Below are 18,130 nucleotides of genomic sequence, written 5' to 3'. Positions count from 1 at the left end.
GAACGGCTAACAGTAATGGCTTATAAATCTTATTCTTTGAATATAAGAGGGGATCTCGCAAGTGCCTGTGAATAATATATGAGCAAGATGGATTGTTTCCATATGAAAATAGTGTGGCATTCTTGTTAGGCGTTATGTTTTGCGTTTCGTTTTTGAATCTAAGTTTGAACTTTTATCAATAAATATTGTTGATATCCAAATTAAAATCTGTACTTTGCCCATTTTTATTATTAAATAGGAGAGTTATATTTAAATCTTTATGCCTACCTCTTCTGTTTCGATCTGTTTTTAAATATGGCAACACCTCTATCTGTATGTCACAAAGTTCAAAAACCTTTACAATTTTTTTAATCTGTAGCAAAAATTGTTGTGAGTCAGGCGATTTATCGGCGTTTTATTTTGCTTTTTTCCTACAATTCGGCTTCTTTATTTCGTGTAGGAGTTAGTACAAATAATGTAAAATGGCCATAAATTTAGATAAACACAAGCAGGCGTTGATCTCTGGGTGGAAGGACGTATTAGACGAGAAAAGCGATACCAACTGGTGAGTCAAAATCTTCGTATTGCCGACCTACTTGGTAAGGAAATTAAATAAACAGCCGCCGTTGGTTAAAATAATGAATTGAATTCATTAGCGTGGCGGTTACAGTGGTCCTTATAAGTGGTAACAATAGAGGGAAAGAATTTGTGAGTGCATTCATTCATTTGAGCTAACATTCCGCTTGCCAAATGGGAGTAACGAAACTACGTTAGCAATTGTGAAAATACTGAGTCGAAAAAGTTGTTAGTTTGGTTGCTGCCCTGATTTTTTCATTTAACATGTTACCCTGCAAGTACCACTCCTTAATTTGCAATCAAGTATTGGGCGTTAAGGATATGCAATTTACAGACTAGTTTAACTACTAAATTCAATATCTGCATATATTTAATGCTAAATATTGGGCTCGTAATGTTATTTTTAGTCTAATCTATAGATAACTTAAATATATACTTTTCCTCAATGAGAATTAGTATAAAAACATAGGGATTATATGATAAACCCAGTCATATCAACATTATGAACTGGATTCCACTGCTTTTCCTCCTTCATAAAACATGACATAACTCAATACTATTGATGACTAAATCTGACTCACTTTCTAACTATGAAAGATTATGATCACTCACACTATAGTAAATAATTAATTATCATTATAGTAAATGAGCTCACAAACACCATGTACCTAAGCTTTTATTTATAAACAGGACTTTGTATTTGTATACATCTCTAGTCCATTATAATAGGATAGTTCTGATATAATCAGATCATTTTTCTTGCAAGTTACAACTGTACTTCCTTCCTGTGTCAGTCAGTTACTAATAGCCAGGGAAGTTACACCTACACAGTTCTAATTTTAGGGTCCTTAAGTGTTCAAAGTTATATCTATAATGTAGAATACAGCAAGACTGGTTTAAAAAAAAAGGTTGTGTGGTAATATATGAATCCTCTTTTCAGGGCCTTATTTGGTTACGATGGGCAATCAAATGACTTAAAGTTTATCGACAAAGGAGATGGCGGATTAGACGAGTTGATTGACGAGTTTAACAGTGGGAAAATACAGTATGCATTCCTCAAAGTTGACCAACCAAATGGAAGCATATCTAAGTTTGTGCTTATCAACTGGCAAGTAAGTAGATAAGATAACGGCGTGTGTTTTGTTTTCTTTCATTGAAAGGATAAAGCATGTCTTACAATTTGATAATTGTGTCTTATCTTCTTTAGATAGGCATAGTTTTTCTAATGAAATAGAATTTGTTATCAAAGGATCCTATTAGTTGATAAGGATTGAAAGTGTTATATTACATTTCCTCCATATTTTTTTGGCTGGTTTAGGAGCACTTTTGTCAAGGTTGATCTATTTCCTTTAGAGGGAAAATTAATGGATAAACCAACTAAGTTTTGCCATTAGGAAGTTAATTATTGCCATACACTTAGGAAAACAGGTGGCCCTTTGGAATTAAGTAATATTCTAATACAATAGTTTGTCTTAATTGTCATTTTATAACTGTGATTTATAACAATAATAATTTACCTTATTTATGTGTTGTAATAACTATAGCAAACATTTGTTTATGTTTATTACTCATTTGTTGGGGAAAGCTGAAACTATATATAGAAAATAGTCATATTATCATAATTGACAAAATCATTTTGTACATGATTTTGTCAATTCGTTCCACCACCATTTATTATACATTTGAAATAACTAAATTTTAAATATTTCTAGTTTTATCATAGGTAAAATCTGAGATATCTTGGGAATTAGGGCTCTCTATTTTTATTATACCTACTCAAAATTTTTGGCATGCGTATGCATTTGCAATAGCAATTCGCTCTCCACTGTCAGTACCAGTAGTCTTCGTTCCAATGGCTATTGAATACCAGGTTCTTGTGACTACCTTGTTAAAATCCTTAGAAGTGAAAAAAATGTACTTATCTCAAAAACCCCAAAAAATAGCAAACTGAATATGAGTTATTTACATATGCCACTAGACGCGTGGAATCCAGAGTTTACTAGTCAAGCCACTTCCGGACCACCCATTAATGTTTCCCTTTGTGACCACTACTTTCAAAAAAGTAGAAGTTAGCTAAGATCTTCAGAAACCACACATAATGTGCTCTTTACATGTGAAAATATTTATGGAATAATATTATGTTACATTACAAAACAGTTACTAGGAAAATATCAATTATTTACTATGCAATAAATATTAATTTGGTTGTACAAATATTTTCCTAGAACTGTTTATTGTATATAGTAATAGAATCTCAGTTTATTCATCACTAGTTTTTGCCAGCGGATTCACCCGCTTCACGTGGAAACTATTCTATGCAGCTGAATAAAAAGCCTTCTTCAATACACAGGCTAACTCTTTCTGTCTCAGGCAGTATTTAAAACGATATGTACCAAAATATATACACCGGTAGCTGCTAGTTGTCTATTGAATTGGGACAACTGCTGCCCATATGTGCACAGAGTGACTAGGTAGAAGCATTTAAGACCTAAGTTACCTACGCCCCTAATGCCTACCACCTAGCTCTACGGTATGGTTGTACACCTATCTGTACCCTAACTCTAATTCCCTATCAACCCCTAAGTATTTAAAACTGAAATAATTTTTAAATCAGTACAGTAGTTACTGAAATTTGCGTGTTGACGTAAACAAACTTTATAGTAGGTACATTAGATTTTAATATTTTATAGCCAACTATACTGTTTAACATGCGAACATTAAATTCATAATCCTTCCTTCCTGCTGTTATATGTATGTATCATATAGAAACTAAATTATGCAGTGAAATATTTCGACCAAATAAAAACGTTTCCTGTGTTCACACATCACACATCCTATGACCTTCTAACGAATGCAATAATTACCAAATATTGACTGACAACGCTTTTACTGCATGTTTGAAAACATGATGAATAAATACCCTTTATATTGCACTAACTCACTGCAGGCTTAGTCTTTTATAAAAATAAAAAATCGTTTATTCAAAGTAGGCTGAAAATCAGCACTATTTGAAGGTCAAAACAAAAGACAGCCCCAAAACGCCCGCCCCTCATTCACGACTTCCTATGTGTTTTTGCTGGACATTTCTCATACAGACATAGAATGTGCTTGATCACCACGCTTGCTTGCGACTAAGTAGGTAACAGACGCAAGGTGGATCGATCTAAAGGTTAAGCAACGCTTGGCGCGGTTCATTCTTGGATAGGTGACCGTCTTGTCACGACAAGTGCCTGTGTTTCGAAATACATACACGCAAAATTGGCCCGGCTGTCATTTGTAGTCAGAAACTTTGGCAACCAGTCTGTCCCGGTCCTTTCGGGTAAGACTACTTTTCTTAGTCGTATCGGGTTGTCCAAGTAACTGGGTTGAGGATGTCAAATAGGCAGACGCTCCATATGAAACACTAATACTCAACTTACTCAGCTTCGGGTTAAACTGGAAGCCGACCCCAACATAGCTGGGAAAAGGCTTGGCCGATGATGACCACGCTTGCTGAATGCGGGGGCTTTCAGACTATTTTCATCACGTTGTATTCCTTCGCCATTAGTCAAGTCATTGTTGTAACCGATTTAAAGCTATGAAGATCGATTATTATGCTTGAACATTATGTACGTAACAATGGATAAACAACCGTATTGTAGTCCGTACCTCAGTAACAGTCACAAGGTGATTATTGTTACGCTGCGCTTGTCTACGTCAGCCCTTGTATGACCTTCTATGTTCTATAATATGATAAGAATTTTTAAAAGCATCTTTATCTCGATCTAAAACTGTTTAAAGTTTTCTAACAGTCGTTTTCGCGTATAAAGAAGCTAGGAAATGTGTCACTTTGGGGTTGCATTGGCCCCTCTTACATCAGGCACCTCTTAGTCAGGTGGGTCAGGCAGGTCTTAGTTAAGCGCAGAGCTATGTTACCTCTGCGGCAGTTGAGGACCTATCTAAGAGCCCCAAGACGATAATAGAACGTATACATGGACATAGGTACCTATTTTTTTTTGTCAGATTGTTATCAGATTCCGGCTTATTTCAGAAATAGCTGGAATGGTTTTGACGGGACATTAACAGCTTTTCAGATAACTATTGTGACAAGGAGTAACTCAATCCCTTTTGTGCAAAGTTGTTGCATTTATTTAAGACTGATATGATATTAAACCAGCAGCAGGGCAAAGGCCAGTCATAAATGTTTTTCTATTAAAATATTGCCCAAATAGTAACAAGCATTCATTATTTCAGGGAGAAGGTGCGCCAACAGTTCGCAAAGGTACATGCGCTAATCACATAAAGCATGTAGCTAATTTCTTCACGGGTTTCCACTTGACCATGCATGCGAGAACTGAGGACGATTTAGACGAAAAAGTCATTCAGGACAAGTTAGCGAAAGCTGGGTCGGCGTTCAACTTCAAGTCCAGTCGACCTGAGGAGTTGCCGCCCAGTGGACCTATTGGAACTGTGTATCAGAAGGTCAATCCAGGTAAGGACAGGAAAGGCTGCTATTTTTTCTCCATACAGTTATTGTGGTCGTCGAAGGAAACGGCCCTAGAAGAGAAGGTACATGGATGGGGGGTACCCACCCATAGCGGATGACATAATAAATTACCCCTCATTTGATGATTTCCCTACTAACAAATACGATGTTGATTATGGTGAGCAAGATCGGTCATTTTCTGAATTGAAGTAAATAATAAAAAGAGGTTCTTATGTAATACGTTGCCGAGTCGTTGCCCTGCCTTTTATCATTCAAATTAATTAATATTTGATTTTTAAGGTCCCATACTTATTTTCTACATTTCTTTGCCAAAATTAATCGGTGCTCAAGACGATTGTACACCTCAACGTCTGACTATCATATAATCGCCCAAACCCGATTATGTTTATGAGCGCCAACAAAAACATATGACAATCATGAGGAATTACCAACATCGGTTTGACTTACCATCATATCACTCATGTTTACACTAACTTTAAAAACAAAACCTCGCACAAAGGATTTATTTATCGTTTCATAACATTTATTATTGTAAATATAAATAAGATGTGATTGGCATTTGTTATTGGGCTGCGAAACCATGCGCAATGCGTGCCTACTTAATTATTCGTGGTTGATCAATTTTTGGTGCTTAATTAAATATTGGTGGCTGTAAAATTCTGTGGTTTTTACAATGACGGGGGTTATGATGGCTTGTAATGAAGGGATTTTCCCTAGGAAGGGGGCTGAGGAGATTAGGAGACGGAAGAGTACTTTGCGGAGAAGTGTGTTTTATTAAAATTTGGTTATAGTTTTTTTCGGAAGTGATAGTTTTTTTTTACAAATAGTTAGAGTTTTATGCCAGTGGAGTTTCTTACGATATTGCGTGTCGATATGCTATTGTTTTTATTGATTACGATGTCATTTTTATTATCTGTAGTTTAGATTACACTTCTTATGCTTTGCAATTTCAGTACAAGAAATAAATTCTAAAGAAAGGGACCAGTTCTGGCTGAAGGAGGAACAAGAAGAGAAGAAGCGAGTGGAAGCTGAGAAAAAGCGAAGAGACGAGGTATGTTCATTTGAATGATAATATAATTATTTTTCTTTTATGGACAAAATTAATTAACCTCTTGTATGCCGATTATTAGAGAACAATAGAATCCATTGTGTTTCACTTAGATCTACTTACAAGGGGTTAAGAGCCGTTTTTCAATCATCAATTATTATCTAGCTGTCTGAGAAATAAATACGGTGGTTTGACATGAGCGTTTTGGAAAAATGAGTGTAAACTTTTTTTGCAACCGTTTTTCTCTTGATAAATGTTAAATTACGCCTTATTACGTGTTTTAGGAGAAGAGGAAAGCAGAGGAACTGGCCAGGAGACGAGACGAGCTTGAAGCCGAGAGGAGAGCTAAAGCCGAACAAGAGAAGTAAGTTAGCCATTCTCTTCTTCTTCTTCTTAAATATTAGTTATTGGGCTGGTAATCGAAGTTTTTGTCAAATAAATGTTATTTTATGTTTTACCTGTAAAATTGGTACAGTATGACTTTTTCCGGCAATATAACACTCCAACATAACACTTTGATTTTACGATACTGTTACAATTTAATTTTAGCTGTTTTTCCGCGGTTTCACCCACGTCCCGTCTGACCTTCTGCCCGAACTTGGATAAAAGGATGAAAAAAAATATGTGATTCGGGGATAGCCTAGGTCACCAACAGTGAAAGAATTTTTCCAATCGGTTCAGGAATTTCGTAGCCTTTTCTCTTTCCTAAACGATTCCTCTTTACTATCTATAATATAAAAATGAATCGCAAAATGTGTTGGTAAGCGCATAACTCAACAACGCCTGGACCAATTTGGCTAATTCTTTCTTTGTTGTGTTTGTTATTGTCAGGAGAAGGTTCTTATGAAAGAAGTCAGTTGACGGGAGCGAAGCCGCGGGCAAAAGCTAGTATTGTTATAGATGTGGCCTTTTATCAAAAAAAGATATGTTTTAATCAGGCCCGTCGCCCCCGAGGCGCCGGCAGCGGCGGGCGTGAGCGCGAGCGAGGCGCTGCGGCGCCAGCGCGAGGCCGAGGCGCGCCAGCTCTGCGCCGCCTCCACCGCCGCCGCCAGGGCGCTGTTCCAGCACAACTTGGCGCAGGGGCAGCTCTACGTCACCAGGTATGTACTGATGACGTCCATGTAAGTCAAGCGGCGGAAATATAGTGGCCTTGTCGGTAACTATATTTTCGGACCGTTTGGGGTCGAAACCCTCGGGTCGTGGGGTCCGAATGCGCACACCCTATTTAAAGATCTGTCTTGGCGGCTGGTTGACGCTTCTCGTGACCAAAATGCTGGCTATTACCTCGGACAAAGGATCAGCATGGCCATCCAACGAGGTAATGCTGCCAGCCTCTTGAGTACGCTCCCAGTTGACAGCGATGGGAATGAATTTTTTGACGCTTTTTAGATAGTGTTTTTTTTTTATTTGTATTGTTTTACTAGGATAGTTTTTTTTGTGTTGTAAATATCTATGTATATAACTATGTAAATAAATAAGTAGGATATAAGGAGATATGTTCTCATATAAAGAGATCAGCCATCTGCGCAGGACATTATAGTGCACGAGCATTTGCGCAGACACAGGTGCACTCACTATTCCTTCACTCTCATAGCGCGATGGGACGGCAATCCGACACGGCCAGGAACCTTTGTATCTATCTGGTATTACAGTATTGTGCTCTTTGATTTACAAGCGGTATAATGTTGATACTTACTGATGACTAACTTACCTATGTAAAAAATAAATAAATAAATATACTGTTTTAAGCATGAACATGCGTTTTCGTGTATGTTATCTATTTTAGGGTTCAGGTCCTCCGAAAGGTAAATGGGACCGTGGTTTCAAAATACATAAATTAAAAACTTACAAAAATGGAAACTTATCGCACTATATTTAATAAAATGTCGTATCGGAAAAGTTTTTTAAGTTGTATATATATATAAGTTTTTTTTTTTCAATTAATGTAAATATGTTGTGAATAAACTGAATGCCCGCCCACTTGCATGGATTCGAGGAAATTTTATCAAAATGCATTCAGCCATTTACACATTAAGACAACAAACACATATGTACACACTTATATATTCACTTTATAACTTAGTGTGATTGATATTTGTAACATTCTGATCAAAACTTACAAAATAGTTTGTGTGGTATAAAGGTAACAAAACCCTTATTTTAGTGCTTTAAATATAACGCACATATGTGATTATCGGATTACATATAAAAGCATAAAATTGTATTCAAACCCGTATTTTAACATTACACTTTTAACTCCACAGATCAAACTCAAATACCCCAGAAAAGCCAGTCCGCAGTTCGGTAATAGCGCAACGCATAAACACATTCACACAAGCGCAATCCCCCCAACCGTCCCCCATTAAATCCCCCACCAAGTTGGAACCGAAAACGATACCGATACCAGAGACTGAAGACGAGGAACCGCCAAAAACCAGCCCTCTTAAGAACATAGATAAGATCAAAATGAGCCTTGAAAGTCCTTCCCAGATACAATACGAACCAATCATAGACCCGGCAGATTTAAGCCCGTCGACAGAAAACGAAAGTCGTTCATTCAGTGCAGTAAACTACGCAGAAACTAAAGAGAATGCCTACAGAGATATCGAACCGAAACAAAGCGAGCCTATGATTAAACAGAACATTCTAGAAAATGACATGTTTGATGCTTCTTATTCAAGTTCGAACGAAAATGATGATGATGACAGTGATAATAAGTTCAGCACAATTAAAAGATCCCCGTATAGTAAGAATAATATTGCCGATGAAAATGAAAGGGAGTTGACGAGGCAGAATACGGTTATTGAAAATGTTAATTTTAAGAAGGAGACTAATGGAACTACTCTAGATGGTAAGTTGGTTTTGTTTGTTTTTTTTTTTTATAATGTGCAATCATGTAATAGTTGTAAGATTGTTCATTGTTAATGAATGCTGTAACTGCTACGCATATAAAATGTTTAACGGAATGAAGAAGTTTTCAAACAAGAAATAGAGTGTCTTTGCTCAAAGATACTACTGAGTGGGCGGTGGATGAAATGTTTAATTCGAAATAACGAAATTCTATTGGTTGTTCAAAAACTACTCCATTCCGCTTCGCTGTTGTCGCGACTAGGCACACGTTTAAGTGTTAATCTTAATTAGTTTCAACAGGTTTTGTTTTCTTATTAATCAAAATTGCTGTGTGATTTTTTTAAGGATGATTCAGGTTTAGTTTTGACCCTATGTATAACTATTTTGGCTCTTATTAACCTGCAATTAATTGGTGTTTACAGATGTGTCACCGGAAGGCTTGGATGACGAGGGCGCGATATACGAAGACCTGGACGACGATCCCGGACTCACCGCACGAGCGCTCTACGACTACCAAGCAGGTAAAATATGTTCATTGTACTGCCAACCATTCAAGAATTCTTAAATTGCTCCTATAAAATAAAGGTCAGAAGAACACATGAATTGCTTATTTTTAACACTTTCGCTGCCCAGCTCACCTATGCAATTCCTATCCACATGCCCAAAAATATTTTGCATAATTACATAACAACCCGGTATTCGAGTCCAACAGCGCAATTGTATCGTAACGGGACCCTTATGCCCGAAAACCCGGCTTCACTTAAGTCCGGGTTCACTTAAGCCCCGCCCACCGAGCGTAGGGCTACCCAAAATAATTTACTAGAATATAATTATTGTGCATTTTTGATCAGAATAAAGAAAATAAATCCCGTCTTGTTATTTAATTTATTATGTTGTTAAAGAGACTATTTTTTTTAATTTTAACGTACATTATGTTAGAACAGATTTACTTAATATGATTTATCTACATGTTTCTGTAAGCTTTTTTTTAATCAATACAACGCCGACGTGCTTTGTTTTAACACCTGCATAGGATAACAAAGAAAATAAGTATCTAGTTTTTAGTTTAAATACTCGTAATCTCAAAAAACATGCCGACGCGCTTTGTTTGTCATTTTACGGGCCAGAGATAAAGAACCATAAATCTCGTTATTGCACAAAAGGCGATAGATGCACTTTTGTTTTAACTTTTAATCTATTCTAATGACAATATTTTGACAATCTTCGAGTCGAAGATTGCCAGGCCCGATCTTGTTGACCAATCAGAGTTATCGAGAACTTAACACTAGTCAGAAAAAGTACCTTCAGTTGATCTCCTGTTTATTCCGTAGCTTAATTTCCAACTTGTAGTCTACTGAATAATTTAATCCCGGTACAAATAAACATATACCTACCGTTCGTGTATTCAGTTAATCAATTATAATTATACAAACATATACGAAGTTTATTTATTACTTCCGTTTATCGTATTACTTCCGTTTATGTTATTAATATTTTCAAAGAGATCCCCAAATGAGATACTTTCAAAAACCTTTGAAATCCGTAATTCTTCTCATATTTTGTAAATGATATGTGATTTAGCTGTAAACACTAGTATTTTTATATTACTTTGACCTAATAATAAAGAAGACGGATCACAATCCATACAAAATTGCCCCACGTCCTATAACAATGTGACGTATCTCAAAAAAAAGATAAAAATGTTTAAAAAAAATATGGCATACTCTCCAATTCATTTTTTTTACACCTTCATACGAAAAAAATGCTTTAAAAATTGTTCAGGCGCTGTTATGAAAACGTCGTTCATAGAACTATTAATGGACTATTTTATTAAATTGTTTTTTTGTTTGATAGAGTATACCTCACAGGTGGTCCCATAATCATCAGGTCAGGATCTGATGATGGAAACCCTGAGAAATTCAGGGCAACTTTTGAAAGTTGTAGGCATGCGAAGAATAAAAACTTGACTATAAGGTGTATGTCTTATAACAATATGCAACAGTGAAGATTTGGAGCTGACCTGATGATGGAAACGAAAGAAGGTCGAGGGAACTCGACAACTGAATATGTGAACTACCTCGTGTTTGGGCTTATATTATTTGTATTGAATAGACCTTTGCAACAGTGAAGGTTTGGAGCTGATCCGATGATGAAGACCAGAGAAGGTCGGGGGGACTCGACAACAAAATATGTAAACTACCTCAGAAGTCGGTGTCTAATGGATGTACCTAAGTTTATATCCCCACCGACTTCTTCCTATTTTTGGCTTTTCAGTGACAAGCACAGTTGTCACTATCCGCATAAATGGAAAGTTCTCATCAATACGAATAATATAAGCCCAAACACGAGGTAGTTCACATATTCAGTTGTCGAGTTCCCTCGCTCTTCTCTGGTCTCCATCATCAGATCAGATCCAAATCTTCACTGTTGCAAAGGTCTATTCAATACAAATAATACAAGCCCAAACACGAGGTAGTTCACATATTCAGTTGTCGAGTTCCCTCGACCTTCTTTCGTTTCCATCATCAGGTCAGCTCCAAATCTTCACTGTTGCATATTGTTATAAGACATACACCTTATAGTCAAGTTTTTATTCTTCGCATGCCTACAACTTTCAAAAGTTGCCCTGAATTTCTCAGGGTTTCTATCATCAGATCCTGACCTGATGATTATGGGACCACCTGTGAGGTATACTCTATCAAACAAAAAATTAATTTAATAAAATAGTCCATTAATAGTTCTATGAACGACGTTTTCATAACAGCGCCTGAACAATTTTTAAAGCATTTTTTTCGTATGAAGGTGTAAAAAAAATGAATTGGAGAGTATGCCATATTTTTTTAAACATTTTTATCTTTTTTTTGAGATACGTCACATTGTTATAGGACGTGGGGCAATTTTGATCCATCTTCTTTGTTGTACGTAAATAAGGTAGAGTATCCTTGTTATTTATTGCCTAGGTGAATAATCCTGTGATTGATATGTCACAATCACGATAAGGTATGATAAAAGAAGACGGATCACATTCCATACAAAATTGCCCCACGTCCTATAACAATGTGACGTATCTCAAAAAAAAGATAAAAATGTTAAAAAAAATATAGCATACTCTCTAATTCTTTTTTTTTACACCTTCATACGAAAAAAATGCTTTAAAAATTGTTCAGGCGCTGTTATGAAAACATCGTTAATAGGACTATTTATGGACTATTTTATTAAATTATTTATTTGTTTGATAGGGTATACCTCACAGGTGGTCCCATAATCATCAGGTCAGGATCTGATGATGGAAACCCTGAGAAATCCAGGGCAACTTTTTAAAGTTGCAGCCATACGCAGGATAAAAGCTTGACTATAAGGTGTATGTCTTATAACACTATGTAACAGTGAAGATTTGGAGCTGACCTGATGATGGAGACGAAAGAAGGTCCAGGGAACTCGACAACTGAATATGTAAACTACCTCGTGATTGGGCTTATATTATTTGAATTGAATAAACCTTTGCAACAGTGAAGGTTTGGAGCTGATCCGATGAAATGATGGAGACCAGAGAAAGTCGAGGGAACTCGACAACTGAATATGTGAACTACCTCAAGAGTCGGTGTCTAATGGATGTACCTAAGCCGATGCTCCAAAGAATAGTTTTTTTTTTGCTTTTCAGTGTTTATGGGAGTCGGTTTTATTTTATTGTAAAAAGTTTTTTTTTATTTTTGGCTTTTCAGTGACAAGCACAGTTGTCACTATCCGCATAAGTGGAAAGTTCTCATTAATACGAATAATATAAGCCCAAACACGAGGTAGTTCACATATTCAGTTGTCGAGTTCCCTCGACTTTCTCTGGTCTCCATCATCAAGTCAGATGTAAACCTTCACTGTTGCAAAGTTCTATTCAATACAAATAATATAAGCCCAAACACGAGGCAGTTTACGTATTCAGTTGTCGAGTTCCCTCAACCTTCGTTCGTCTCCATCATCAGGTCAGCTCCAAACCTTCACTGTTGCATATTGTTATAAGACATACACCTTATAGTCACGTTTTTATCCTGCGCATGCCTGCAACTTTAAAAAGTTGTCCTGGATTTCTCAGGGTTTCCATCATCAGATCCTGACCTGATGATTATGGGACCACCTGTGAGGTATACCCTATCAAACAAATAAATAATTTAATAAAATAGTCCATAAATAGTCCTATTAACGATGTTTTCATAACAGCGCCTGAACAATTTTTAAAGCATTTTTTTCGTATGAAGGTGTAAAAAAAAAGTATTAGAGAGTATGCTATATTTTTTTAAACATTTTTATCTTTTTTTTGAGATACGTCACATTGTTATAGGACGTGGGGCAATTTTGATCCATCTTCTTTATTTCCCATTTATATTAGGCAAGGATTATCTTTGCGAATTTAACGTCTCTTGATTTGGACATACATCAATAGATGGCGCGCGTGAGCGCATTATTACTAACATCAAACAAGATCTAACCTAAGTACGCATGTACCAAATTAATACAATACTGGAATGAAGCAATAACTGGATGGAATAATACCAATTTACGTTTTCTAATCCGTTATAAACTAAAGCGATGTTTTTTCAATTGATTTCATTTATTTACTTTTGACAACCCTTACAGCTTACTTAGCTATGGGCTCGCTATTCGGGTCCTGAGCATGAGCACATGCATCTATAGCTACACATAGCGACGACTCGGTATTCGGGTTGCGGGCATAAGGAATGAACTATGGTTCGACTCGAATCCCGGGTGCTGGGAATCGAAAGTGTTAACTAAAGCCATTTCCAAAGGCAGCTATCAAAAATGTACATATACTGTAACTAGCTTTCCGCCCGCGGACCGATATAACTGCTTCCCGTAGCCGGATGGTGACAAAAACTCCTATGTCCTTCTCCTGGCTCTAAACTACCTCCTTGCCAATTTTCAGCTAAATCGGTTCAGCCGTTCTTGAGAAGTTAAGTGGAGTAACTAACACGACTTTCTTTTATACAGGAATGAATTTTATCCAGTGCGCAAACTTTGTCAACTTATGGTTTAATAATTTTTATAGATACGTATATTTTTATTTTGTAGTGTTTTAGTACAAAAAAGAAAAGTTATTGATATCGAAAGATGTTTATTTTGTAACCGATAGTACGGTCACAGTCGTCATAGTAGGCACGGCGGCAACGCGAAACCGGTTTACTGACGCGAGCTCCGCTCGGCGCGCGTTAGAATAGTTGGTATCCATATTTTGCTGATTTTAGGGCGGACAAAAGAATGAAAAAAAATTTAATTGGCTGTGATTTTAATTGGCATTCGTTTATTAAACATTGATAAATCACGAAACCACTTTTAATATTATTATCTTTTTTTCATTACCATAACCTTTTAAAACACAAAATAAATCATCCTTTTTCATCACGTTTCAGCCGACGAGTCAGAGATCACATTCGACCCCGGCGACATAATCACTCACATAGAACAGATAGACGCGGGCTGGTGGCAGGGGCTCGGACCTCATGGGGTCTTCGGCCTGTTCCCAGCCAACTACGTAGAGTTACTGCCTTGTCAGCCTCGTTAGGATTACTGTAATCTTGCGAACTTTGTGTTATTTTGGATCTTGGTCTACTGTAATTCGAAAAAAAAGGATGCACGTTTTCTACAAGTATATATTCCATATGGCTTCTGACAGAAATATTGTTACTCATTTGCCAAAATCATTATTTTTTTTATACGCGTAAGGGCCAGACTTTAAACAAGAGGACTTATTAAACAATCAATATAGTTTCGTCAGTTAATCATCTTGGCTCCGCCCAGTCAGTAGTGCGAGTGGGGAAATTCTATTGGTGGTTTAAAAACTATTCCATTCAGCTCCGTTTTGCTGGGTTCTGGGCTTAAGTTTATAGAGATTATTGTCGAATAGACAAAATGTCGTGAGCGAATGGTAAGACTCTTGCAATGAAACATAATAATGATATCAAAGTTTTCCATGAATTGCAGTAGACCCTACGCTAGAGTGATTTTTTATGGTAATGTAAATCATAACTCGATTGAATTCAGTGTTCACTAAAGATAAAATATACTTACATGTTAATCATTGGTTTGATTGAAGTTATTCTGTACTTAGAATCATGTGTTGTACTTTATTTTTATTGAGTTATGATTTACTATCGATTAAAAAATAACCATAGAGTTATTTCATAAATTTAATTATTTTAAGAAAAAACGTTCGCAGATATTGAAATTGTATGTAAAATGTATGTTATCATAAACTTATAGGTATTGACATCCTGATCAAGTTACTATCGTATAAAATGGATGACTTTTAAGTTGATGGTCAAGTTTATGTAATGTATGTATATGTGGAAATTAAATACGTGTGGGTAGTTTAGATAATGATTTTAACATACAAAAACATTAAAAACTCATATGGAGCTTTATTTTCACAAATTATAATCAATACAGCAGAATTGATTTACTTTGTACTATGCATTTTTTGTTTTTCGATGATTTTCAAGTAACTTGTTCAAGTTCTAAAATGGTCATTGTTAAACTACCCACTCATAAAAATATGGTATTTCAATAATAATGTGTAAGTGTATGCTATTAAACGCGAAGTAAAACGCGAGAGATGTTAATAACTTAACGAGGACTGAAGACGCACTTAATAAAAACGAAAATCGTTATAAATGCGTAGTACTGTGTACGGTCCCGGATATTAATGACTATTTAAAAAATAATGAAAAAAAAAATCACACAATGAAATATGAAAATAGACCTTAGTGATGTTTCAAGGATAAAACCTCTTCGGACATTCGTTCTTGTCTATGGTATTTGCATTCGTCTGGGACCGAAATAATGCGTAGGTACGTCTCTAGTGTCTTTGGACCGCTATAATTAGTCAAAAAAAATCGTCAAGATAATAAGACATTTTAAAATAAAAATCGATTTTCATAGCATTCAATAGATTAAAGATGTAATTATATTTACTTTGATTCTAATTGTAAACAATTTCCAATAGTGTTCGAATCAATAAATCCATTTTCTGACTTCGTATTCAAGTCTTAAATAATGGTAAAGTTAAACAGTAGTTTTTCGAAGCAATTTAGACTGTGATGCGAAAGAATTTTTAGTCGACTTCGAAGTTTTCAAAATTTTTGATCGGATGAATTTTATAGAAATAGATTTTTTTATAAAAATACCTACTACTTATAGATTAGCACATATAGTGCGGATGCATGATTATAGATCGTAGTCGACTTACGACGAAGCAGTCAAATATTTCTTTCTTATGAAAACTATTGATAATTAAAAAAAAATAATAATTGCCTTTCCAATAAAATTAAGAATGCATTTTTCATCTTATTAGCATAAATTCGGAGGAAAATTCGACGTTAAAGTAACAAGGCCTAGCAGGTACTAAAATTTACCTATCGCTTTTAATATAATAATAAATAATTATATTGGCCCAAGAATGCAAAGTTTACGATCAAAATAGGACGATAATGTTTCAACCTTTTTATTAAAGTTGTGAAGTTTATGTAGCTCACATTATTGTATAATCAGTGCTAACTGATTTATATAAATATTGTTATTATCGCTTTGTCGGACGTTCGAACATTAAGCAATAATTTCGTTTACGTAGTTATTAATTTTTAAAGAGCTTATTATGAACTGCGTTAGTAATTTTCTAGCTTAGTTTTTAAGTTCATTTAGACTGCCATTTATTTATGAAAAAATATATTTTAGGCATTAATATTATTCGGATGAAGTCTATTCTGCATTTGTATTTTTAACTCTAGTTTATTTAATTGGCAACATAAAAAACGGAGTCGCCAACATTTCGGCCAAAGTCAAAAAAGTATATTTTGATGTATTCCTTATTACGTACTAGTATTAGTGTTAAATGTAGGTTTCAATTTAATTTGACTGCTTTAACTATATCCTTGACTGCATTTTTATTAAAAGCTTTTTAGCTGTACTTAGAAAATGTTTTAATTTTACAAGACGAGCCGTGATAATGAGATAAACAATTATACATTATAATTTTATTTTATGATAAACAATTTATAATTTTATTATGATTATTTTATTGACTATGAATGAATATTTTGGAATCAATTTCAGGTACAAATTGTCTAAGTAGTGCCAAAAGTCTATTATGAACTATTTCACAATGATATTTCCGTCACAAATAAAATGCTCACATTTTAAGCAATTTTATCTGCACATATTAGTTGCTATTTATGAATACTGAATTATGTCACAAATTGTAAATGTTTTTAGCTAAAACTATGTAGAATTTAGTTCGCTTACACACGTTTTAAGAACAATCTATAATTTCGTAGTTACAAAAAATGATTTTTGTAATGTTTCTCACTATATCACAATAATGTACAGATGCTTATTTTTAGACACGAACAAATTCACCAATGTACACAGACAGCAATCAAATAATGTATTATTATCACTAGAAGCACTATTATTTCTTTAAATATTGACTAGTGATGCAATATGAATGATGTGTATTTTATTACATCCAATATCCCACAGATGTACCTACCTATTTTAAACCAAGATCCAGTTTTAAATGTAATCCGATTTATGATTTTGTGTTACAAACTATACTCTTATATCCTGTATACTTTATGTATACCTTTATCACAATATATTTATACATATACGTTTCTATACCCAGCCTTGCAATATTGTTATATTTAAGGAATGTAGAGTCAATGTGCCCCAACTAGGAGATTAAATACTAAGACTAAGCTTCGCCTTTACCCTTCTATACATAATAGTCGTTAAGTCATGTAAGTGAGATGTATTTTTCGTATTACGTTGATACATATGTTCCCTGTAATTGTACCTATATTATTGCAATATAATTTTATTTGTATGGTGCTCCAATGTATGGTAATTTGTAACATAGGTTTACATTTGTATCCTAATATTTTCGAAATAAACAAGTCCTAGATTCCGGATTTTTTGTTTTATTTACTGATCGTCAATATCCTCTTACTAAATAATAGATAGTGGATGACGAACTTTTACGGATGCACATGGAAAAAAATTATAAGCCTTTACTTAAACGCTCTAGAAAACAATTGTATGAAGCCTGGACCAAATTGTCCACCACGAACGAAACGGACTCGCCCGACGCCATATGACGATGCTAGAACCAGTGATCTAAAAGTGAC

At 35.1% G+C, this 18,130-nt stretch overlaps 1 protein-coding gene across 1 annotated transcript; it reads left to right on the top strand.

Moving 5' to 3' along the window:
- The first annotated feature begins 340 nt into the window (after positions 1 to 340).
- Positions 341 to 17,914, top strand: LOC124634880 (drebrin-like protein). Its single transcript, XM_047170545.1, has 9 exons — positions 341 to 544; positions 1,496 to 1,667; positions 4,789 to 5,026; positions 5,995 to 6,092; positions 6,374 to 6,453; positions 7,028 to 7,189; positions 8,354 to 8,940; positions 9,362 to 9,460; positions 14,360 to 17,914. The coding sequence occupies exons 1-9, from the start codon at positions 462 to 464 to the stop codon at positions 14,509 to 14,511; spliced, it is 1,671 nt and encodes a 556-aa protein (XP_047026501.1). The 5' UTR covers positions 341 to 461; the 3' UTR covers positions 14,512 to 17,914.
- Positions 17,915 to 18,130: the final 216 nt, after the last annotated feature.

Source organism: Helicoverpa zea, chromosome 12, assembly GCF_022581195.2.
Source record: "Helicoverpa zea isolate HzStark_Cry1AcR chromosome 12, ilHelZeax1.1, whole genome shotgun sequence".
NCBI classification, from domain to species: domain Eukaryota; kingdom Metazoa; phylum Arthropoda; class Insecta; order Lepidoptera; family Noctuidae; genus Helicoverpa; species Helicoverpa zea.
Note: the sequence above shows the minus strand (reverse complement) of the source record. Positions and strands in the feature narration are given on the sequence as shown.

Bases quoted from the DNA above. Each gene is read 5' to 3' on its own strand.
- LOC124634880 (XM_047170545.1), top strand. From the start codon at position 462: ATGGCCATAAATTTAGATAAACACAAGCAGGCGTTGATCTCTGGGTGG. The intron at 545-1,495 runs GTGAGTCAAAAT...TCCTCTTTTCAG, and splicing joins GAGAAAAGCGATACCAACTG to GGCCTTATTTGGTTACGATG. The intron at 6,454-7,027 runs GTAAGTTAGCCA...TGTTTTAATCAG, and splicing joins GCTAAAGCCGAACAAGAGAA to GCCCGTCGCCCCCGAGGCGC.